General features: G+C 47.0%; 10 protein-coding genes and 1 non-coding gene across 11 annotated transcripts; 5 read left to right on the forward strand and 6 right to left on the reverse strand.

Moving 5' to 3' along the window:
• Window positions 1-30: 30 nt before the first annotated feature.
• AGABI2DRAFT_187355 (hypothetical protein) lies at window positions 31-3,041 on the reverse strand (the record flags this gene model as incomplete). Its single annotated transcript, XM_006463872.1, has 9 exons — window positions 31-419; window positions 480-560; window positions 626-699; window positions 756-988; window positions 1,043-1,298; window positions 1,350-1,424; window positions 1,476-2,191; window positions 2,244-2,972; window positions 3,019-3,041. The coding sequence occupies 9 exons, from the start codon at window positions 3,039-3,041 to the stop codon at window positions 135-137; spliced, it is 2,472 nt and encodes an 823-aa protein (XP_006463935.1). The 3' UTR covers window positions 31-134.
• Window positions 3,042-3,132: 91 nt separating this feature from the next.
• Window positions 3,133-5,379, forward strand: AGABI2DRAFT_180093 (hypothetical protein; the record flags this gene model as incomplete). Its single annotated transcript, XM_006463873.1, has 7 exons — window positions 3,133-3,338; window positions 3,392-3,564; window positions 3,617-3,771; window positions 3,822-4,063; window positions 4,117-4,314; window positions 4,371-4,499; window positions 4,555-5,379. The coding sequence occupies 7 exons, from the start codon at window positions 3,133-3,135 to the stop codon at window positions 5,174-5,176; spliced, it is 1,725 nt and encodes a 574-aa protein (XP_006463936.1). The 3' UTR covers window positions 5,177-5,379.
• A 143-nt stretch (window positions 5,380-5,522) lies between these two features.
• On the forward strand, window positions 5,523-6,887 carry AGABI2DRAFT_120744 (hypothetical protein; the record flags this gene model as incomplete). The annotated part of the gene is made up of 7 exons (XM_006463874.1): window positions 5,523-5,777; window positions 5,842-5,977; window positions 6,038-6,214; window positions 6,269-6,407; window positions 6,471-6,489; window positions 6,546-6,687; window positions 6,742-6,887. The coding sequence occupies 7 exons, from the start codon at window positions 5,523-5,525 to the stop codon at window positions 6,885-6,887; spliced, it is 1,014 nt and encodes a 337-aa protein (XP_006463937.1).
• Window positions 6,888-6,959: 72 nt separating this feature from the next.
• Window positions 6,960-8,185, reverse strand: AGABI2DRAFT_187357 (hypothetical protein; the record flags this gene model as incomplete). The annotated part of the gene is made up of 5 exons (XM_006463875.1): window positions 6,960-7,163; window positions 7,226-7,766; window positions 7,826-7,908; window positions 7,975-8,021; window positions 8,092-8,185. 5 exons carry the CDS (start codon window positions 8,183-8,185, stop codon window positions 6,960-6,962), a joined length of 969 nt encoding a protein of 322 aa, XP_006463938.1.
• A 76-nt stretch (window positions 8,186-8,261) lies between these two features.
• On the reverse strand, window positions 8,262-9,813 carry AGABI2DRAFT_187358 (hypothetical protein). The gene is made up of 5 exons (XM_006463876.1): window positions 9,738-9,813; window positions 9,256-9,685; window positions 9,010-9,199; window positions 8,453-8,962; window positions 8,262-8,402 (listed from the first exon to the last, which is right to left on the reverse strand). The coding sequence occupies exons 2-5, from the start codon at window positions 9,554-9,556 to the stop codon at window positions 8,342-8,344; spliced, it is 1,062 nt and encodes a 353-aa protein (XP_006463939.1). The 5' UTR covers window positions 9,557-9,685; window positions 9,738-9,813; the 3' UTR covers window positions 8,262-8,341.
• A 720-nt stretch (window positions 9,814-10,533) lies between these two features.
• On the reverse strand, window positions 10,534-12,190 carry AGABI2DRAFT_225916 (hypothetical protein; the record flags this gene model as incomplete). Its single annotated transcript, XM_006463877.1, has 3 exons — window positions 10,534-10,573; window positions 10,630-11,592; window positions 11,651-12,190. 2 exons carry the CDS (start codon window positions 12,188-12,190, stop codon window positions 10,855-10,857), a joined length of 1,278 nt encoding a protein of 425 aa, XP_006463940.1. The 3' UTR covers window positions 10,534-10,573; window positions 10,630-10,854.
• Window positions 12,191-12,201: 11 nt separating this feature from the next.
• On the reverse strand, window positions 12,202-13,535 carry AGABI2DRAFT_194585 (hypothetical protein). The gene has a single exon (XM_006463878.1). It carries the CDS (start codon window positions 13,474-13,476, stop codon window positions 12,271-12,273), a length of 1,206 nt encoding a protein of 401 aa, XP_006463941.1. The 5' UTR covers window positions 13,477-13,535; the 3' UTR covers window positions 12,202-12,270.
• Window positions 13,536-13,707: 172 nt separating this feature from the next.
• AGABI2DRAFT_t91 lies at window positions 13,708-13,803 on the forward strand. Its single transcript has one exon. It is a non-coding gene; the product is annotated as a tRNA-Ala (tRNA).
• Window positions 13,804-13,975: 172 nt separating this feature from the next.
• On the forward strand, window positions 13,976-15,420 carry AGABI2DRAFT_225922 (hypothetical protein). Its single transcript, XM_006463879.1, has 4 exons — window positions 13,976-14,144; window positions 14,211-14,579; window positions 14,640-14,796; window positions 14,850-15,420. Exons 1-4 carry the CDS (start codon window positions 13,992-13,994, stop codon window positions 15,365-15,367), a joined length of 1,197 nt encoding a protein of 398 aa, XP_006463942.1. The 5' UTR covers window positions 13,976-13,991; the 3' UTR covers window positions 15,368-15,420.
• Window positions 15,421-15,470: 50 nt separating this feature from the next.
• AGABI2DRAFT_74621 (hypothetical protein) lies at window positions 15,471-19,568 on the reverse strand (the record flags this gene model as incomplete). Its single annotated transcript, XM_006463880.1, has 11 exons — window positions 15,471-15,873; window positions 15,922-15,977; window positions 16,030-16,143; window positions 16,193-16,405; window positions 16,457-16,720; window positions 16,777-17,955; window positions 18,008-18,460; window positions 18,489-18,776; window positions 18,832-18,997; window positions 19,077-19,322; window positions 19,378-19,568. 11 exons carry the CDS (start codon window positions 19,566-19,568, stop codon window positions 15,471-15,473), a joined length of 3,573 nt encoding a protein of 1,190 aa, XP_006463943.1.
• A 507-nt stretch (window positions 19,569-20,075) lies between these two features.
• AGABI2DRAFT_180097 (hypothetical protein) lies at window positions 20,076-22,045 on the forward strand (the record flags this gene model as incomplete). Its single annotated transcript, XM_006463881.1, has 8 exons — window positions 20,076-20,524; window positions 20,581-20,830; window positions 20,882-20,980; window positions 21,043-21,114; window positions 21,169-21,475; window positions 21,534-21,668; window positions 21,723-21,786; window positions 21,849-22,045. 8 exons carry the CDS (start codon window positions 20,076-20,078, stop codon window positions 21,943-21,945), a joined length of 1,473 nt encoding a protein of 490 aa, XP_006463944.1. The 3' UTR covers window positions 21,946-22,045.
• Window positions 22,046-22,491: the final 446 nt, after the last annotated feature.

Consider the following 22,491-nt stretch of genomic DNA (forward strand, 5'->3'; position numbering starts at 1 on the left):
GTTGATATTTTGATGCGCAGACATGTCGATTAAAGTTTCATCAGACAAGCTCCTTGCGAATATTTGAAACAATAGTACAACACGATACACATACTGTACACCAAAGAAAAAAACAAAGCTAACAAAAGACCTTTTTAAACCACACCATGTCTCGACCGCCTCGACCTATTCACCGTCCCCGACCTCTCCAACGACGATTTCTTCAAACTCTTAATCCTCTGCACAATCTCCGAAGCCGCCTTCGGGCTCTCCGCTTCAAAATCATACCTCTTCGTCGACCCAGCTCCACGCGTCAACACCAATTTAAACGTCGCAGACGATTTTGACGATTGTTGACAATCTGCGATAGTCTTGACATGATATGAAGACGTTCGTCCACTATCAAATACGTTTTTGGCTTTATTACTGGATGGCATGATCTTTGATATTTGTTCAATCAGTAAAATTTATATTTATGAATGACTGGAACGACAACGTACGTGCACCCATTCACCATCGACGGCCAACGTACGTTCTTGTCGAGCAACCAACATGGGCATTTTACGATAAATAGTATATTTCTGGCAAAAAAAAAAAAAAAAAAAAGTTCAGTAAAAACCAAAAAACGAGTATTTTGAGATCAAACCTTGTATGCTGCAGTAACGGCCGAAGGCGTCGTATACTGTATCTCGGGCGTTTCAGGATTCTTGAATATAGAAGCTTTGATTATAGCAGCTCAGCATCCGTGTCCACACCACTTTTAAAATAACACATACCATTAGGATCCGTTGTCTTCCCCACCCCTTTAACAATGTTCCCTCCCAAACTAGGCAAGACACTTCGTTTAACAAGTAACAGTTCTCGCTTTCCTTGCAAACTCGCCACAGTCCGATCAAGAGGAATCAAAATACTCCTATCAGCCAACAACAACGCGTAATCCTTCACGTTAGTCAACTTTCTCCTGCGACACACCATCTCCAAAGCTTCTTGCATGTACATTCCTGCAGATCTGGAAAAACTGTTCATTGAAGGTCGCCAGAATAAAGCAAAAAACACGACTTACACCTCAATGGTGGTAGATATATGTACTTCATCAGCGGTATCCACACGAATACGAAGGAAGATCTGTGGACCATGACTACTTGATGGACCAAGGGACGTTGATATGGGGGCAGTGGTGCCCCAACTTGCTGTAAGAAGACTTGACGTTCCAGCAGCTGAAAACCCTTGATTGGTAGCAGTCAATTTGTCTGACTGTTTCTTTACAGGAGTCTTGATTGGCCGCTGAATCTTGGCTTCAATTTCTCTGTTCTGCTTGACTAGAGATACAATTAATGAATGAAAGTCCGCGACGAAAGATACAAACAAACCCTGCGCAGGTGTAGCTTCGAGAATCGCATACGCATCAGCGTTAAACTTGATAATCTTCCCCAGTCGATCAGGAGCTGTTTAGAGGTTTGAATATCTGCTTGATGGGATCAAGAAAACACACATACGTGGAAAGTCGTCGTCCACTTCTCCATCTTCCTCCGCAAGTCTCAAAATCCATCCACAAGCAGATATCCGGTCTTCCCACTTGGGATCATTAGGTCCACTCAGCCCTTCATCTAGTTTGGGCAACCAACCCTCTTCCCAGAACGTCCACAGTGCAAATCCAATAACCTCTTCAACAGTTGCATCTCGAGAAATGACGAGGTCCATCGGTTTACCGGCTGGTCGTTTGGCATGCGGGAAATACACCGATACAGTTACAGATGCTACTGCGCTCCTCCCAGAGACAGAGGCGTAAGTCTCCGTGAACGGGTTGGAGGATTTTCCACCATTGAGCATACCGGATAACGCAGACTGTTGTGGTTTGATGGGAAGCACCTTTTTTCGCGCAAACAGGTTTTCTTGGACGGGGGCGGGTTTGTGTATAGGACTATCGTGGTTTCGTGAAGCGTTGATATCGGATGGTTTAGGCGCATCATCAATGCTTACGGCGGGGGTGATCATCTCAAAGTGTTTGTCGATAGATTGTGTGTTGTCATTGCTGTGCGTGGTGGTGAGATGCCCTATTTCAGAGACGGGACTGAGTTTCGGCCGTAAGCGCGCATTGGTAGAGTGCGAAACAGGTACGGAGGAGTTGGAAATTGAACCTGTACCACCTGATAGCACGGAAACATCGTCAGATATGTCGGATATCATGGTCGTATGCGTCGCAGCAAAATCACTGGAAGCCTAATCAAATAATGACAAAGAAGGGGACATTGATTTAGACTCACGGGTCGAAATCATCAACTCCGTCCGCACCATGCTGATGTCCTCCACCGCCAAAGTCACTATCGGACGAGGAGGCTTCATCACTCGATTGCGGTTGTGCCTCGTCTTCAGATGAAGAGAACGTTAATGTTTGCGGGGCCTGTTGTGGCGGAGCGAGGGGACCACGACGTGCAGCCATACGAGCTCGTCTTCTCCTCTCCATCTCTGCGGCGCCTTTAAATTTGGGTATGAATTGGACAACTTTGGGCGCTGAAGCTTCCTCTGTCGAGGATGCGCCGTCGCCCTTGGCTTCGGACTGAGATGGCGAGCTGTCTGCAGCGACCATGGTAGGAGGATTCGATAATCGCTTGGCAATCACGGGTGAGTCGTCCTGGGCAGACGCATACTGGACATCGACCGTGGGGATTGGGATGTTTGATCTCGACATGCGCTTTGAGGTTGAAGAGCGCTTTCCAGTGACACGGAGACCCAGGCCGCCGGTACGGCCTCCCATGATGGTTTGGGTGTATTTGAGCTTTGCGCCGGGGAAGCCTGTGGGGCGTTCAGACTCGTCCTCGCTGATCTGGGGGCTGGTGGGTGCCGACAGCTCTGGCCAGCGTTCCGAGTCAGCGAGCGAGGCATGGGTGATGTAGGGGTTGGAGGTGTAGGAGGGGTCGAAGGCGACGACGCGGGGCCCGTAGATGTCATCGACCTCTTTGAGATAGGCCAGGCGGATGTTGTGAATCAGATAACTAGAAGATAGTCAGTAATTGTGTAGTCTAGAGTTTATAACCCTACTCTGTATCGCTGATGATGGACATGGGCCAGGAGAGTATTTGGCCGTGTTGACGCAGAATCACGTGGACGGGCGGTGTGCCCAAAGGGTCGATCGCATCAAATCATCGCTCCTCCATGGTCGCTACTCCCGCCAAGAGGCATGCAGAACGGCCGCCAGAGGGCGAACGCTCCGCAAAGAAACTCGCCGCCGCTGAGCCCGAGGAAGGCGAGCTACGCCGCGCTGTCAGAGACGAGTCTCAGGCTTACGGTCGTCAATTCAGAGGCTGCGGACGTCAGTCTGACTATGACCTCACAACCAAACTCGGAGAGGGCACTTTTGGGTCAGTTGGGCTCCTTTTTCACGACTCCCAAGCTCATTTTTTTTTTTATCCAGCGAAGTCCACAAGGCCATTCAGAAGCACACAGGCACTGTCGTGGCGTTGAAGCGAATATTGATGCACAACGAAAAGGAGGGTATGCCTGTAACGGCTCTCCGAGAAATCAAGATCTTGAGGGCCCTGAATCACCCTTGTATTGTCAACATCCTCGACATGTTCGTCGTCCGAAGTAAGCTCCTCTTCAGCCGCCCATCCTAATGACAAACTCATCGTCCTGCGAGGTACAAAGAAGGACCCCTTGTCTGTCTTCATGGTCTTTCCGTACATGGACCACGACCTCGCAGGACTCCTCGAGAACGAACGGGTCAAGCTCCAGCCTAGTCACATCAAACTATACATGAAGCAGCTGCTCGAAGGAACGGAATACATGCATCGCGTATGTTGACACCTCCTGTTGCTCTTATCTCAATTAAACCGTCTGTCCAGAACCACATCTTACACAGAGACATGAAGGCTGCCAACCTCCTGATCTCAAACAACGGATCATTGAAGATAGCAGACCTCGGTCTTGCCAGGTCTTTCGACCCAAAAGTCACCCGCGGTGGTCTCGATCCCCGTGGCAAGGAAAGAAAGTATACAAACTGCGTGGTGACCCGGTGGTACCGCCCACCAGAACTCTTGCTCGGTGCAAGGCAGTACGCCGGTGAAGTTGACATATGGGGCATTGGGTGGGTTGGTCTACCTAACGTCAGCTCATGATGTTTTACGTTTTGCGCCATAGTTGTGTACTCGGCGAAATGTTCTCACGTCGCCCGATCTTACCTGGAACATCCGACCTCGACCAGCTGGACAAGATTTGGCAACTATGTGGGACGCCGAATCAACATACTTGGCCGAATTTTGACGCTCTTCCCGGGTGCGACGGACATACAAGGTGGACTACCCAGTACGCTAGAAAAGTGAAACAGGCTTACGAAAGGTTCGTCTTCTTCAACTATTTTTATTGATCTCCCTGATTTTTCTCTTCGCTATTAGTGTAGGCTCTGAAACCGCTGACCTGTTGGATAAGCTCTTGGTATGCAATCCACGAGAGCGTATCACTGCAGCCCAGGCACTAGAACACGACTACTTCTGGACGGATCCTTTACCTGCAGATCCTAAAACGTGGTGTTCTTTTACTTCCGAACAGCAACATTCGAAACTCATCCTTATTTATTAGATTACCTATCTATGAAGCATCGCACGAATTAGATAAACGAGCGCATCGTAGTCACCACCCTCCTCCAGGTCCTGTTCCGATACCCAATATGCCTATTCCCCCGGGAGGACCACCACCACCACCACCTCCAGGTCATTTTAACAGGAATGGCCCTCCTCCCCCAAACTTCCATCCCGGAGGTGGACCGCCTCCACCAAATTCGCATCAACATCACCATCAAAATCCTCCTTATCCACCTCCTCCGCATGGTCATGGACCACCAGGGCCAGGTTTCAACCGACCTCCTCCACCACCTCCACCACCGCACGGACATGGATATCCACCACCACCGCCTCGTGGGCCGCCACCTGGGCCTTATCCCCCGCCACCGGGAATGCATCATTATAATCCGCGAAATGGTAGATCTGGTGGTGGTGGAGGACAAGGTGGATATCACAATCGTGGAGGTTATCGTGGATACGACAGGTACGAACCGCCCAGGTCCTCGACCCTTCCAAATCGACCACCACATCTACCACCCAAACCGGCCTTGCCACAAGGTCAGCCTGTATCCGATACGAGGCCTACGGGTGGTCATAGAAGTGGCAGTTCGAGCGCCAATGTGCAACTCAACTACGGATGATGTGTTTGCGGAAGGAGGTTGGTTGAATGGATAATTTATCGTCGCTGGTTGTTATGCTTTTGGTTGGGGAAGTTTTTTTCACATGTTTTTTCGTACACATACATGCACGTACATCACACACGCAACATTTATCGTCTTTTACATATCGCAATTGTTTTCGCTTGTACCAACTAATACGTTAATATATTGGGCATTTATTTTTGTACATTCTTAATTTATGGTGCATGTGAGGTTGATCACCAATTTCGGGGTTAAGTCCCACATTTGTCTTCGACTCGGGAAATGACCACATCTGTCAACTTGAAGTAGAGCTTGGGAACATCGATTGGGCTTGCGTTTTGACTCCATGGCCACTTCTTTGTTACACCAATTGCGCTCCCTCCTACTCATCGATGTCGATTCTATGGACATGCGTATCTCTCAAAGACACACTTCTGACACCGAGAAATTCCAGGACATGACGTCTAACAAGGCTTTAGCCTATAACGAGATCATTCGTCCAGAGAACGCTGAACTTGTTAGACAAACGATCAACTTTATTCGCGATAAAGACTTGGATCAAGATTCTGATACTTTTGAAATGGATGTGATTGATACTCTTGTATGTCTCCGGTTTTTCATTCCATAGATGGATGAAGTGTTAATTTCGGGAATACTTTGGCAAGATGATTCTTTTGGCGAAAAAAGTATTGCCTTATCTGAATGAGAATGTTCATGTACAAACTTCGCCATCTGTGGCTTATGATACCGAAAAAACGATTGCACATGCCAAGAAACTTGTTGCATTGTTTGAAGAGTATGGTATACCCAAGTGTGTTTCTTTCACCTTTTTCATGGCCTGCTGCTGTTTTTCTCTGACAGTCGGAGTTGGAAGGAATCGAGTGTGTATCAAGATCCCAGCGACGCCAGAATCGATGTTGGCTTGTCAATACTTGCATAAAATTGGAATTCAAACTTTGGCGACTTGTTTGTTTTCTCTTCCTCAAGCTCTTGCGGCATCACAAGCTGGATGTAAATACGTTGCTCCTTATTTTAACGGTGAGTTTAAGTGTGGAATAAATAACCTTGGGAGATCTTAAATCCGGTGATTAGAACTACGCGTTCATTTTGACAAGGAAGTTTGGAAAGAGTACTCTAATCCTGCACAGGAACATCCTATGAGTACGGTCATTCTCTCGGTCATAGCAACGTTCCGTGAGATCAAGTCTCAAACACAAGTTATACCCGCAAGGTATGCTGGGATTTAAAAAAATTGTATTGTTTTAAAGTCAAAGCGCTTATCTTTTACCAATAGCATCGTCACTATAGACGAAGTATGTTTTTCCAACAATCTATTAACCACACTATTTCAAATGATCGACTCGTCTAGATAATCGCTCTTGCGAGTTTTCAACCGGCTCATATCACCGTCTCAGGCCCTTTACTGGATCAACTTTCATCCTTGCCTGCTGTAAACGAAATCAAACCTACATCACTTCCAGCCTTCTCCGTTGCCAATAATCCTTTGATAGGTACGTTAAAAGTCCGTGTGTGTTCAATATCGACTGATTTTCAAGTTTATAAAGGTGAAGATTATCTTGCTGATGGTGGAAGTCGTCTACGCGACGCAATCGCTGCTGATCCTGAAGTGCAGAGGAAATTGACAGACGCCCTTGTGATCTTTGGTGACTGTGAAAGAAAGACAAAAGAGTTTCTGAGCGCGGTGTTATAAAACAACATCCTTGATATTCACGAGAGAAACAGTCAAAACGACTTTTTCCAACATGTAGACTACAAAAAAGATTCATACTTTTTCCATATTATAAGCCTCTGGCCACACTTCTTCAATATCTTTCTTCACTTGAAGTACCTCTGGCAACGTTTCCTCACAAGGACCTATAAACACGAAATCCGCTTCCTCCTCCCCTTTCGAATGGCCCAGATTGAATACAGCTACAATTCCACCATTTTTCTTCACCTGTGCAGCATAATCCGCTGCCGGACGAACCTGTTGGAAATTTTAAACTCCAAGTCAGCTTTTTAAAGTTTCATGAAAGTCTTGAGTCGAACAATAGAGGAAGTTCCGACTACCAGTAACATATCGCATGTACTCATCATACGAGCAATTTCTCCGCTTTGAGGGGGTACTTCACCGAACCATACAACTTCAGGTCGAAGAAGACCACCACAACGTCCATATCTATTCGATCCTGCCCAAGCATCACCACCACATTTAGGTAATTGATCCACTGTAATAATACCATCGGGTTTCATTGAAGGCTGAGATTGAAGTTCGAGATGGGCGAGTGTAGATGCAAGTTGAGGTTCATAAGAACGGTTTATATGTTGACAAGAGATACACCGCGTCACAAATATATCGCCGTGCATTTCAACAATGGCTTCTTCTACTCGCGATGATTCGGATGACATGTTTGCGTCACTGGGTAGGGATTCGATGACTCGTAAAGCGAGAGCATCGATATTTTGAGTTATGTGTCGGATACTACTAGGTCTGGATAATGAATGGCAAGGTGCAATCCGTGCAAGAACGGGTGGATGAGCTAAAAGTCCGAGAGCATAATGGGCCGGGTTGGGTTTTGCCAATAGGTATCTAATAAGTTACCAGTAAACCTGTGTGATTTGAAAAAAAAAAGGAAGATAGTAAATTACTCTGATCGACGACGGTGGTAGAACGTCCATAGACCAACAGGATCATCTTTAAATGCCTCCAGAGTAGCATACTTCTTGGGATCCTAAAATTGAAAAAAAAAACACATCAATGACGAATGACGAATGATATAGATGTAAAAAAAAATTACAAAATTATTCCAGAGTGAGTTTTCCGCGTTGCGATACGTTGCTATCCCTTTAAATTCGTTTAACTCGATAAACAACAGGTGGTCATCCTCGGTTTTGAAGCATTCACGCTTCCATACCTGATCCAGCAGATAACCCAGCGCCAGAGAGGATCAAAACATTCTTTGCACGAGTAAGAGCAGTCCTGAAGGATTCCGGATCTGAAGAAGGCATGTTGCAGTGAGAGTTTCCTTTGATTGGATGACTTTATCCCTAGTGGCGTGGAATGATTTGCTGGTTCCAGGATTATCATCGAGTCGCAACATAACTTTTGATTTCCAAGTTCCACTTTATTACAATATAAACGCCACACGAAACTATAACAAACACCTAGCCCATCTCAACCTCTACTACTTGTCCACCTTGTTTCTGTAACCGACGACAGAGTAACCTAAGAAGATAAAGAGATGAGAAAAAGCTCAGCAAGTCGATGATACATACCTCTCAAATACATCCAAAGGCCCATCAGACTCTCGTGCTCGTGGCTCCTTGGAATCGCCATCATCATATGACACGAGAGGAATCCAAGTACTCAACGGACTCGTCCCACTCTCATAAATCGCTTCCGCCACATACAAAAGCAACCCATCCGATGAAACGGTAACGACTCTCGAATTCATGGTGACCGACGACTCATTCTGATTCGAACCAAAAGTGAACAAGGGCGATTCGACATCCATACCATCGCTTTGATTTCGTTGATGCGTGTTTGGGGGTTGGAATGGTGATGAGGGAAAGTTTGGGATGTCAATGGTGAATGAGCGTGGGGTGCGTACGATGGGTAGGATGTGACGGTATAATGTTGAGAGAGTGGTGTCTGTGTAATAGGGGATGGACATGAATTTTGTGGGATAAGGGAATTGATAATGGTCAGCGCGGGTTTTTGTGTATGGCGCAGGAACGAGTGATGAAGGGCCTAATTCCGCAAGACGCGTATCCCGCCACCAGAACCTTTGATATGAGATTAATACAGATATGGATCGAACCATTCGACTGACCGAAAAGGAGCTTCACAATCGCATATGTTCTGCCCTTTCCATTTCACAACATCAAGGATATGCAATATTCCATTGTCTCGCCAGTTTGCATCGAGAATACAATCGAGGATCGTCAACGGAGGTAGGTTTGACGGAAAACGCTGTATGAGGATTTTGCCCAGTAATCTTGAGCGCAAGGTGGTGTTTGGAACTGCCAATGGCCATGAGAACGAGACGTCTGTGAATACAAAAGTGCAATGCAATCACCTACACCAGCGATCCCAGACGATTGGTGAGTGACGGCCAGACAGCGTTTGCCGGCAGGAACAGGTCCAAGGGCGACCCAAGCCGATTCGAGGTTGTCAGGAAGGCCATCGATGTCGGACCAAGGATTGTCTTCGGACATCTCGAGCAGCTCGGCATACATGCACTGATCAGCCCATTTACTGTTTTTCTTGTTTTTGTTCTTCTTCTTGTGCCGTTTGCGATTCTTGGGCTTTGGAGGGGTGGATGTATCTGGTTTCAGAGTGCCCGAGATGGCGTTGGGGGGTTGGTAGGGCTCTATCATGGAAGCGTATGCGGCGATGCTGCCTGGGGTGAAATTGCTGGGACCATCGTCGTCGTCGTCATCGTTGTCGAGAGAAAGGTCAGCAAATCGATCGAGCTGTCTGGCTGAATCGAAGCGTTGAGCGCGTCTCTGTTGTTGCTGAAAGTGAGCAGTGAGTAGAGGAGAAGAAAGAAAGACTAGCCGCTTTCTGGAGTTGGAGAGCGTGTTGGCGGCGGTCGTGCTGCGAGACGACGAGTGGCTGCTTGAACGCCTTCTTGCGTTCCATGTCACACCCTGTCACACTCGCGTCTCTCTTTGGCCACATGCTCGTCGCGAAAGGTCTGCCTTGTGTATTGCACTACGATTTATTGACTTATCCTCCTCTAGTCCTTAACAGAACAGCCGGATTTCACACCGCTGCTGTTCTCAGGAGCGGCCTCGCCTCCAAAAAGCGCAACATTAAACACACCGAGGAACGTCTCGTCGCCCAGGAAGCAAACAGACCCAGTGTCATCCTCGGCACTCGCCCTCAAGAAGAGGCAAAACTCTGGCCCGAATGTGCCCTCGCAAAATGTCTCGTCAACGCTCAGGTTCTTAATGGGTGGACAAAGGCTGGCGAGGAAACGAAAGAGGAGGAAATGGAGACCAAAAAATGGGGCCTTCACGGCGAAATTGACGTTCCCGACATTGGTACCGTCACCATCCCCAAAGCCACCAACTACGGCGTCGGCTCTGTCGAAAAACAACTGTTCATCAACGAACTGCCCGCTCACAACGTCAGATTACCTTTCGAAGCACGAGGCTCACCCTTCACCTCCGTCTTTGACTCACAGTTACCCGAACTCTCCCCCACAGAACTGGACAACAGATGGAAAGATGCCCAAAAGAAAGAAGCTGCCAAATTAGAAGCTTTTGCAAAAGTCATCGATCTCCGCAACGCAAACGCCAAGGGCATTGCCTACGAGAACAGGAGGAGAATCATCCTTGAATTTTCAGATCCCAAAAACCCATACGATCCCGGTCGTGCTGAAGTCCAAGGTCAGTTTCTTTTCCACCTCTCACCTCTTTGTGACCCTCAGTTTCCTCTCTAGCTGCCCTTTTGACATACAAAATCCGTAATCTGTGGAATCATTTGACTACATCCAAACGAGACGTCGTTAACCGTCGCGGTCTCCGCAAACTCATTCACCAACGCGCAAAAATTTTAAAATACATCAAAAACAAGAGTCGAAACCGTTATGAAGCCCTACTTCCTCGACTTGCTCTAGACCCAGCAGGCGTCGAAGGCGAACTCGTAATTTAAAATATCCCCATAATATCTAATAATACTTGAAAACTTTTCCCATACGCTCTACAACCTCCTCAATCTCCTCCTCAGTCCCAACCGTAATCCTCAAACATGCCTCGCATCCCACCTCATTCCCTCTAAATCTCACCACGAGCCCATTCTCCTCCGCCAAAACCTTGTATACTCTCTGAGCTCGTTCATTATCCAATTTTCCTGACCCATCTTTGCTCAACACGGGTACCATGATAAAGTTGCCGTCACCTGCGCCTATGGGTTTACCCAAATTGTATTTCGTGCCTTCTGAGTTGAAGAGTTTTTCTAGAAGAGAAGAGCGGTTTTTCACTAGATTCATCACTTTATTCTGCATTCCCATAATGGACGTTGGTGAGAGTGCGGTGAGTGCCAAATGAGCTGTCGGCGTCGAGATGTTATAGGGTGCTTTCGTATTGGAAAGAATTTGAATTAATGGGGGTTGAGCTAAAGCAATCCCCAATCGAATAGCAGCCAATCCGAATGATTTGGATAGAGTTTGAAGTACCACTAGGTTTGAATAGTTTTGGATTAGAGATACTGCCGAGACGGGTTTGGAAGAGGAGGAGGAGGATGCGAAATCGATGTAGGCTTCGTCTACGACGAGGATGCCTTTGAAGGTGGGTGAAGAACAGATGGTGTGGATGGAGGTGAGGGATATGAGAGTTGAAGTTGGGTTTCCGGGTGAGCAGAGGAAGATGAGTTTGATATTTGAATCTGCAGCTGTAGTTTCAAGAACCTAATAACATGTCTCAATTTGCCCACCCCTCGAAATCGAAAAAAAATAAAGAGAATACCTCGTCTACACGAACACTAAACCTTCCTTTATCACCTCCCTCTCCATTCACACCATTCAATTCCAAAGGAACTTTAACCACACCCACATCATTCACCTGAGCACAAACAGCATACATCCCATAAGTCGGCGGCGTAATCATTATCTTCTCCTTCCCAGGAACCACACACACCCTCATCAACAAATCAATAACTTCATCGGAACCCACACCCAAAAACACATATTCCGTAGAAGGTAATCCACGTAAAGCCGCAATTCGAGATTTGATTTTGGGATGAGAAGGGTCGGGGTATCGATGCAAGTCGAGGTCGAGTGTATCAACCAAATCAGTTGTCAAACCTTCTTCTCTACTGGCACTCGTGGGTTTGGGTATGGAATGTCCGAGAGCATTTTCGTTGGCGTCGAGGAGGATACCTTCACTGTAATCGTCGCGAGCACATCTATAAGGGTGTAATGAAAGAATGTTCGGGCGAATGACGTTTTCAATGTTAAAGTGGGGAGGATTGACTTTGCCCAATGACTTGAGACCGTGGATGGGCATTATAGTTTCTTTGAAAAAAGAGGAGTCATGTTTCGTGATAAGGTGTGAAAGATAAGATAAGATTGTCCGTAACGATAAGATCATATCCTGTCTGCAAAAATATAATTCAACACTCCAGCCAGACGCACACCTCCTTGAGCCAAAAACTGTTCGAGGAGCATCCGTTCCTGGATAGGTGTCATATAGTCAGGGTTATCAAGTTCATAGGGAGGTTCCTCGTCGATATCAACAACCTCCCTTTGCTCTTCCTCACTCCACCGCTTGCACCTCGGCCTGCGATGAGCAGACGCACCATTGAATGGTTCATCCATCTCCTTGGGCCATAAAAGTTCACAATTCAAAGCGTGAATGGGCTTTGCCCAATGGTATGGGCATATAGCGTCCGTATCTGTCACCGTAGTCTCCGCAGTACCCCAGTTCGTAAGCCAACCCGGGAGGAAAACGTTTCCAAGCGTTGCGAAAACTCCCTTCTTGACGGCTTCCTTCCTGGCGTCCTCATCCACCTTTGGACAATCAAGCCACCCATCCAAATCCTCCGCCCATCTCCCCTCTACACCTTCCCAAATGATCCTCCGAATATAGGGATCATAAATCGCTCCCCTCAAATGCCTTTCCACTGGTTCATATCCTCCAGGTAATGGTCTCGAATAATTGTTCCCGGTATCGCGTATAGCCTTTGCCACAATATAATTGTCCCATACCGAATGGAACTTTCTTCTTCTGCCTTCCCAACATACCTCAACACCATTTCCTCCTTTATCTCTTCCAACGAGATGCAATGGCATATGCATATCACCGATGAAATGAACAATGAACTTGAGCGCTTCTTGAGCAAGTCCAACATCCATACCACGCTCATCTTCACCTTGAGCATACTCCAAAAGGATATTCGACGTATTGTAGATCCCTCCCAAAACATTGATATTCGGTTTTCCTGACCATCCTTCCGGACCAGGAAACATACAAGTATCAGATGGATGATCACCAACAGCATTGACATAATGTAGAGGTGCAGACCAACGCATCCGATATTTCAACTTGTCTGCCCAAGTTGCGATGGACGCGAGATGACATTTATGTGGTGTGGTCATAGAGAATTCATCTTCGTGAATTTGATCATCGTACGCGTTTAGAATGCTACAAATCTTGTCTAACACGTCAGGTTGAGTGTAGATTTGCGCGATAGTGGCGACAATTTCGTGTCCAGCTGCTCCCCATGCGAAGGTGCTGGGTAGGGTGGTTAAGCCAGTTAGGATAGCAAGAGATTGTAGACGGGTCAGCCGCATGATGGTCTTTGAGAAAGAGAGGTGAATAGCAGAGAAGGAGAGGAAGGCTGTAAGTACGCTGCGGCACGAGTCCGCAATTGGAGTGGGCCATTGTTGTCAATTAGTCATTGATGATACATGCAAGTTGTCAATTAGTCATTGATGATACATGCAAGTTGTCAATTAGTCATTGATGATACATGCAAGTTGTCAATTAGTCATTGATGATACATGCAAGTTGTCATTTCCAACGGGCACATGGTGTAGTTGGTTATCACGCTCGCTTAGCACTAAAAACCGTAAATTTGTTCTTGCGAGAGGTGTTGGGTTCAATTCCCAATGTGTCCACTTTTATTTTGCTTGTCCCATACTGAAAGTAATAAATATACCGCTATGCTGCCATGCATTATTTCGCAGATCACAAGACAATACATCAGGAAATTCACGCTGGACAATTTTGGAATTGAAATTTCTGAAAACCCACATCGGTTATTTTTAAAATTGTAAGCCACAACGCCACCCACAATCTAACCGTGATGTTCAAATTCAATTTCGACCTCGATGATCTCCTTGACGATCCAGAACTCAACACCATCCACAATGAACCGCCATCCGTTCAACTCGACATCTCTGACAATTACCATTCCTCGACTGAGGCAACTTGCAAAGAATTATCTCTCCAAGACCTGGTGGGTCAACTTCTCAAGCAAATTTATTTTTTTTGGATTGTACTCAGACACTCGAATTAAGAATAGCTTGACGCATTACCTTCCGTTATATCCTGTTCTCCCTTGGTCATACCTCTTGCCGACGGCACAAAATCTGTCACTCTCACTCGACGAGATCTTTTCGATGCGCGTTTTCAATTGATCGCAGAAGGCAATGCAGGATCAGTACCAGATGCTGATGACGATGACGAACGCAAAAAGGCCATCGAATCTACTCTTACAGTTGGAGAGGAGCATAGACATGTTTCCGCCCTCAGGTTTATTGAAGCGCCCTCCGATCTTGTGCCACACGTATACGAAGGTGGATTAAAGACTTGGGAATGCGCTATGGACCTTGTCGATTATCTCGATTCAAACAACTCCTTGGAAGGTTTCCGTGGTCAAGATATCATGGAAGTAATATCGTATTCACTTTTTCGACCGTTATCTCATATCTGACCAACAGCTAATTTTTAGCTTGGTTGTGGGACGGCCATCCCATCGTTATATATCTTGCACCAACTTTTCTCTTCAAGCAATACGTCTTCATTGCCAGAGACCACGGTCTATCTTCAAGATTACAACGACTCAGTTCTAGAACTCGTTACTTTCCCCAACGTCCTCCTTACATGGTGTAAGTTGGACTCTCGTCACTCTTTCATCTCTCACCTCAAAGATATATCATAGACCTCTCACCCGCTTCTCTGTCTTACCGAACCTCCCAATCCTCTTCCCCAGACTTCGATGCCGACTCCCTCCCATTCCCAAATCCACCTGAACCATTCGAACTGCCCATAACACCTTCTCTCAAATCTGCGTTCCTCACTTCTCTCAACCCAGAAACCTACAACATCTCTCTTAGATTCTTCTCCGGTTCCTGGTCTTCATTCTCAACACTCCTACCTTCTCTCCATCCAACCAACTTCAACCTCGTCCTCACCTCTGAAACAATTTATCGGATGGACAGTCTGCCAAGTCTCATCCAGACACTGCGTCTCGCCAGTTCGCCCAAATCCACCACCACCTCCGATTCAACAACCCAAGGAGAATGCATTGTCGCTGCCAAAGTATTATATTTCGGAGTCGGTGGTGGCGTTTCAGAATTCATAGACTACATGGCAAAGAATGACATCGGAAAAGCTCGAGTTGTGAAAGAACGAAAGATGGGGGTGGGGAGAGTGATTATGTCGCTTGAATTTCATTAGATGCAGAGCATATCTCGAAAATTCATTACGGCTACAATAATATATTACTACAGACTCGCTATATGCACAGAAAGATTAACAAATGCTAAACATGATAAGTTAGTTATACGGTGGTGGTCTCAGCTACAGGCGGTTGGTGGGATGGCGGTATCGATTCAGTTGTAATTCCCTTTGGTTCAGACTCAGTTTCAGTGACGGCAGGAGGTCCAGTGATGTTACTGGTTGTGGATGAAAGAGGCGTAGGGGTTTTATCTGTTCTCACGGGGGATTTCGGGAATGCCGCAGGTGTCGTCCGCAATTTCTCCAACCACTGCTTTCTCAGTACATTTCTCTTCGTCAAATTCGCAGCAGCTTCCTCCATCTCCTCTTTACTCCTGACCTTCCACAAGAAATCCTCCTTTCCAGGGACAAAGAATAGGCGGTATGTTCGTACACAGACTTTGATCTCTTGTCCATCCTGAGTTACGGCTTCGGGTTGGATGTCCCGAACTTTGGCGGGTATATTTCTGTTCAAGTGTTATTGCAAAGACTTTGTGAGGTGAGAAGAAACTTACCTGCGAAGGTATGGGTATCTCACTCGAGTTTGCGATACCCCCGCTGTATTTTCGCTCTGTTTCATTTCTCAATCAGGCATCCAGATAAAATCGATGGCGGCCACGTACCGATACATATGAATCAATATAAGCTTGCCAACGACCAGTTAAAACCTCGGCATCATCAAAACTGGAATCGTCCTTGCCAATCAGTTGTATTGTCATCATCTTAGAGTCCGACAACTATGAGAACTGTCAGCCAATAATCGATAACATTAATAAGCGGATTTACCCAGTCAACACGGAACAAGTTTTCATCTGGTCCAAGAATCTTCTCCGCACTTCTTCTACTGTTTATCTGATCTTGAGAGGTGAAGCTCGCCACACTGCGTTCGCGCTTCAAGTTCTCCAAAAGTTCTTGACTTCTGGTATCAGAGACGATGGCCTGAACCTGTTTAATGATCGCTCCAATGACTTTATCCACGTTGAAAATACGATGTGCCTCCTGTTCCTGATCAGTATCATCGCAAAATCGTCCACAGAACCATGACCATACCTTGATACCAAACATAAAGCGCATTTGATCCTCAAAGGCATGCTGTTCTATCTCGTTGTCGAACAAGCGTTCACACGAGACAAGTAAGAGCTCATAAAAAGTTTCAGGATTCTTCGCCCTCTCTCCAAAACCAGCAATTGCGTCATGTGCTTGATTTGCCATCCCAGCAGATATAGCCTCTTTCGTTGGGAATTTTTGATCTGGCTTTTCCTTGCCGAGTTTTGTGGCGAGGTCTCGGAAAGAATACAATCTTGAATACAACAGCTGAAGCGTAATTGAGTCTAACATTGTCAGGTATACGCAGTTTTCAAGATACTCACCTCAATCAACCGCAGTAATGCATAAAACGTTGTATTTGTGAAGAAAATGTTTCTCTTCCTCTTATTCGCGATCGCAGCCTGTGCCGCCGAGTCATCGTTTTCCAGCGCTGGAGAGGCCAATCTAGAAACAGCTGGAGACGCAGCGGCTTCTTGAGCCCTCGTCTTTCGACCCGTCAATTTAGCTTGTTCACTCTTGAGTAATTTCTTCCTCAAATCTCCCCCATTCGAGATATTTCCTCCCCTTCGACTTCTACTACTATTCCGGGAACCACTTGCAACACTCGATGTCTCTACATCATCGGTAATATCTTCACTTCCATCGCTCTCATTCGTTTCGTGGATCAAGAAAGCAGTGTTGAAATTCACTGGATCCAAGATGAAGAACAGTGGGACGAAAGATCGGAGGAAGCCTTCGATCCTCTTACGCTCCGCAAAGTTGATCTGACCTTGAGTTCGATCAAGGAAAGAAAACGTCAGCTTAAGCGCATCTTGCACGATTCGAATGTCATCAATAACATATTCCAACTGATGTCTTTGTCTTGTCCTCGCAAACAACGGATCAATCAGCGATGCGCGTTTGGCCATTTGTTCTTCTCTTGCACCTTCGATCTGATTGACAAGTGCCTTCGTCGTGATCGCTTTCTTGTCCATTGTTTTGAATATGATAGATTGATGATCGAGTGACTTTGTATAGTTCCGAGCGTCTACCTCGCGCCAGACTTTATTCCATTCCCGCTGAGACCGTTTCCATTCATCCTCTTTCTGCTTCAGGCGTTTGAGGACAACAGGAATTGCCAGCACAGGTGAATCTTGCATGGAACTGATAACCTCCAATCCGAGGTCCCGCCCATAGATCTTCTTGATTACTCGTGTGTGAATCGGTTTCCAGGATCCGCCGATGTGCGGCTTGAGCTTGAAGTTTGCGCGGTCTTCGGCACTAAGCTGTGCAATTTTATGATGCAGGGGTTCAAGCAAAGATATAGTTCTGGTAATGGCCTCGATGTGGAAGTCGTACTCATGCCGTTCTTCCTCGCTGCGATGGAGTGCTTCTTCGTATATATTTTTCTTGTGGGAAATAAAGCCAGAGTCCTCGCTAGACCATGTTGGATGAGAGACCCATTCATCGTTGAGAACAGATCGGCACATTTCATCTCGGCCAGTACACAAGACGTTTGCCTCCTATAATAAAGATTAGCTACAATGTCCAGATTCCAAGACGAAAACAACTTACAGAAGCGGATAACCTCCGGTAACTACCGTATTTGACGCTGGGATCGATACGGCTCACACGACTTGGTAATTGCACGGGGGTCGGTTTTGTCCAATTATTCTGGAACTCAGCCATGAAGTACTCCCGCTCCTTAAGCTCGTCCCAACCTAAAATATCTCTGAATTGGCGATAAAGGTCACCATCGCCAAGAAAATGTTTGGATTCTTTGACCAGTCGAGCGGTGTCTATGAAATCTTGGGTAAAGAGATTCACAACTTTGAGGAATTCGTTGTAAGTGTCCCGACTGTCAAGAGCTCGCTTAACACGCTCAAAGAAGTGGGTTTCATCAACCGGGAGGGGAGGGCGAGGGCCCGGGGGTAGTTGGCTGTGTACCATGTGTGGTGAGGATGGTCCTGCAATGTTTTTATTTCCGTAACCAAGAGTAGTGCGCTCCGCACTTGGAGCTATTTTAGGCTGATTTTATGAGTTTGGAGCATAGGACAAGACGTATTTTCGTACTCACTGCGGCGACTTGGGCTGGCTTGGGTGGCACGGTCTCTTTTTCTGGAGCCCTGCGTTTCCGCTTGGGTGGCAAAGACATTGAACTGGCCACGGCATCAAGTTTCCTCTTGTTGCGCGCCTCATTCAACGGTGTCCCTGTTCGGGGGGAAGTTCGAGGTGGTGACTCATCAAGTAGTTGCCGGCTTTGTTCTGGCATGAAGACCCTAAAGTCCGCTCGGAGATCTGGCGCATCTTTGAATAAGCGAGCAATTTGTCGCGACACTTCTTCCTTTGGAGTTTGATGAGTTAGCAGAGCAGGATGCGGTTGTCAACAAGTATTATACCTCATCAATGGTTTCCGGTTTGTGGTGATAACGAGACAAGATATCGAGGAATTGACGATATGTTTCGGGGTCACAACGATTCTTGATCTTCTGCACATATTGTACGGCAGGCTCGATAGCACGACCATCGTAGGTGCCACTGGCTTCCGGTGAGGGCGGCCGTATGCTGGGTTCAGGGGCAGAAGCTGAAAAGTTGATGTAAAAAAGCATTAGGGACCGCAGCAATGTGCGAAGGCTGAAACGACGCACGGATAGCAGGCCCGGGCACCGGGCCCATCGACCACAATATCGGCCCTCGTCCAGGACCATTATTCGTAGTTTGCATCATGGTTCCGGTCGGGGTGGTGACAGTTATATAACTAGAGTCGTTGGCATCCGTGGAACACTCGATGCGATAGCCGACAGGAAGGAAAGTATTGAAACCCTGGATGAGGGCTGAATGGCCATTGAAAAGTTGCGAGACGCGTTTAATGACACCAGGAGTATCGATGCTGGATAGGTGACTGTGAACAAGTCGTAGCTGCTGTTTCTAGAAGCAAGACTTACAGCTCGTTTTTGAACTCTTTCATTATGTCCAGAAATTGGTTATAGACGTCCGGTTGGTCGTGGAACTGGATTTTAACTGCATCGAGATAGCTGAGAGCGTCTGTGACATTGAGAGGGCGGTCAATGGAGGGATAACTTTGGGGGTCAATAGGTGATTGTCTGCGGGATGACTGGGGGTCGTCGACAAGCATCGCGATCGAGGGTTGAGGATCTGAAGGATTCGGGGGGATGTCTGGTGGAGCTGCCGAAGGTCTGCCCATCTCAACATCTTTCTCTCCGGCCGTGTACGTACTCTCGGAGGCAGTAACCTGATCTGGGTGACGTCGGGGGGTTCCTAGGCGAGAAGGAGACGGACCGCGGCTGGGATGAGGCAAGCCCGGCGGAACGTCGTCGAGGGCCATCTGCTTGCTGTCGTCGGTGTCCATGGGCGTTGAAGGCGGCGAGGAGGAGAGGACAGCAGCTGGCTCAGGTGGCCGATCCCTGGCTCGGCGTCACGTGAAAACAACTTTGATGCCTGTTTGCGTGTGTTTGGTGGGCACTTCGCATAGGCTGTCAGTTATTTATATCTCAGCCACCGATCGGCATCGAAAACCTTTGCCGGCGCAAATGAACAATGGTCCTCCGTCCCCACACGGCTTCCCGGTCTTCGGGGATGCTTATAATGTCACCGTTGTGTCCATCACACACCCAACTCTGCCATGGCGACTTCAGTTCCCTTCACACCTTTGATTATCGATGGCCAGGAAAGACCATCAGCCAACTCTAAAACCTTTGAAGTTTATACGCCGCAATCTGGCCAGCTAGTGGGAACCGCTGCCGCGGCTACCAGTCAAGACTGTCGAGACGCGATCGAAGCCGCCGCTAGGGCACAAAAATCCTGGGAGAAAACTCGTCCTGTCGAAAGGCGCGACATATTCCTAAAAGCCGCCGATATTCTGAGCAGCGAGCCTTGGATGAAACTCATGCAGGAGGCCAATACACAAGAAGTCGCCTTCGCACCTGCTTGGAGCGTTCTCGACTCTACAATACCGAGCAGCTATATTCGTGTACAGGCAGGACTGGTCGACCAGCTTAAAGGCCAGGTTTATCCTTCCGTCCATTTGCCGGGTATACAAGTGCATGTTCAGCCTAGAGCAAAAGGTGTTCTGTATGTCTCTCCTATATCTAGAAACAGATCTGTTTTGAATATCTATCGTTACATAGGCTCGCGATAGCCCCGTGGAACGCCCCTGGTGCTTTGACGATTCGCGCCATCGCCATACCCATCTTCTGTGGGAATGCAGTCGTTCTCAAAGGATCTGAGCTTAGCCCAAGGATGCACTATCTCATCACCAAAGCTTTCCATGAGGCCGGTCTGCCGAAAGGTGTTCTCAATTGTATCTCTGTCGCTCAGTCAGACACTCCCTCTTTGGTGTCAGAGATTATCGCTCATCCTCTCATCCGACACGTCAATGTAAGTGAGCCTACAATCGTCAAGCAAAACACTCGTTGATTTTGGACCTAGTTCACTGGAAGCGATCGTGTTGGGAGAATTGTTGCTATGGAAGCTGCCAAACATCTTAAGCCTTGTGTTCTTGAACTCGGCGGCAAGGCACCCACCGTTGTATGTGATCATTATATACCATCCCCTCCGAGTCAAGTCCTGACACAATTTTTATCATCCAGGTACTCCAAGATGCCGATCTCAACGAAGCCGCGAAAGCAATTGTCGACAGCGCATTATTAAATTCAGGCCAGGTAAGATATATTCTCGCCATTTCGCTCCAACCAACCTCCTAAATAATATTTCAGGTCTGCATGTCAACGGAGCGTGTCATAGCTCATAAGAGTATCGCTGAAAAGTTAATCGCCATCATTCGCAATATTGTCTCGGGTCTCAAAGCAGGTGACTTAACGACGGATCCCAGTGCAAAATTGGGACCTCTTTTCTCAACCGCATCTGCCGATCGCCTCGTCGGCATTCTCAAAGATGCAAAAGAAAGCGGTGCAGAAGTCATACTAGGAGACTTGGCAAACAATAAATCCATTGTCCAGCCCCATCTTATCAAAGACGTTAAACCTGGAATGAAAATCTGGGATGAAGAGTCATTTGGACCGGGTATAATAGTCCTGATTCTAAGTATTCTGCATGGATCTCACGTTTCTCTCTCTTTCAGTCATTGTATTCGCAACTTTCGCGACTGTTGATGAAGCCATTGAACTTGCGAACGCCTCCTCATTCTCTCTAACCTCGTCGGTCTGGTCAGCAGACGTAATGTTGGCACAGGAAATCGCTTATCAAATACGATACAGTGAGTTCATAAATCTTTTCCTGCAGCTGGGCAATCTCACATTTTTGTACCAAGGCGCCGTCAATATTAACGGGCCCACGATACACTCTGAACCTTCCGATGGATTGATAGGACTTTCGTGCGTAGGAATCACTTCGTACCTCCAGTACGCCCACTGATATACTTTCCTTATACACACAGTGGTTCGTCCGGTTACGGGAGATTTGATGTTGCCAACTTTACGGATAAGAGGACGATGATGATCCATCCAAAAGGCCGTACATATGCATTGGCTTAATCGTAACGAATTATCGTGTATTTGTATTTCTGTCAAAATCTGTTTTATTGATGTCGTCCTAGCTTGTCCATGTAAATCTATGTTCTTCAGTTGCCAAGTTTGAACGAATTTTGTGGATGAAAGAAATGCCTATCAGACAAAGATTCTTTGTTTCATTCGTTTCCCTACCGGTGGACTGAGGTCGTCGACAGGACCGCTCCGCACTTCATCAACGCCGTCCGACTCTTTCGAGGGATCCCACATCCCCCCCACACAAACCGACACTTTTCTAGAAGACTGCACCGGGTCCAGAAAGTCGGTGACTTTTGGGCTCGTACCAAAGATTGTCTGAATGTGGGCATGTGGACCGAAAAGACGAGAAGCATTGCTATGTCCTTTTATAGCTGCCGTCCAATTTGACGTATGTTATCTCACGCCACGTACTTACTGACACTTATTTACAGATTCTGTCAATCAGAACGACCCTCGCGGCGCCTCCGGGGCCAACCTTCAAACTCATCCATTTACGATACCCGTTTATTCACAAAATCCATCCATCAGGCCCTT

The sequence above is a fragment of the Agaricus bisporus genome (assembly GCF_000300575.1).
Source record: "Agaricus bisporus var. bisporus H97 unplaced genomic scaffold AGABI2scaffold_9, whole genome shotgun sequence".
Lineage (NCBI taxonomy): Eukaryota > Fungi > Basidiomycota > Agaricomycetes > Agaricales > Agaricaceae > Agaricus > Agaricus bisporus.

Excerpts from the sequence above, each read along its gene's own strand:
- AGABI2DRAFT_187358 (XM_006463876.1), bottom strand. The coding sequence starts at position 9,556 with ATGATAGAGCCCTACCAACCCCCCAACGCCATCTCGGGCACTCTGAAA. Across the intron at positions 9,200-9,255 it reads GTCTGGGATCGCTGGTGTAG|TTCCAAACACCACCTTGCGC; the intron begins GTGATTGCATTG and ends GGCCATTGGCAG. Across the intron at positions 8,963-9,009 it reads GATTGTGAAGCTCCTTTTCG|GTTCTGGTGGCGGGATACGC; the intron begins GTCAGTCGAATG and ends CTCATATCAAAG.
- AGABI2DRAFT_194585 (XM_006463878.1), bottom strand. The coding sequence starts at position 13,476 with ATGCGGCTGACCCGTCTACAATCTCTTGCTATCCTAACTGGCTTAACC.
- AGABI2DRAFT_225922 (XM_006463879.1), top strand. The coding sequence starts at position 13,992 with ATGTTCAAATTCAATTTCGACCTCGATGATCTCCTTGACGATCCAGAA. Across the intron at positions 14,145-14,210 it reads AATTATCTCTCCAAGACCTG|CTTGACGCATTACCTTCCGT; the intron begins GTGGGTCAACTT and ends AATTAAGAATAG. Across the intron at positions 14,797-14,849 it reads CAACGTCCTCCTTACATGGT|ACCTCTCACCCGCTTCTCTG; the intron begins GTAAGTTGGACT and ends GATATATCATAG.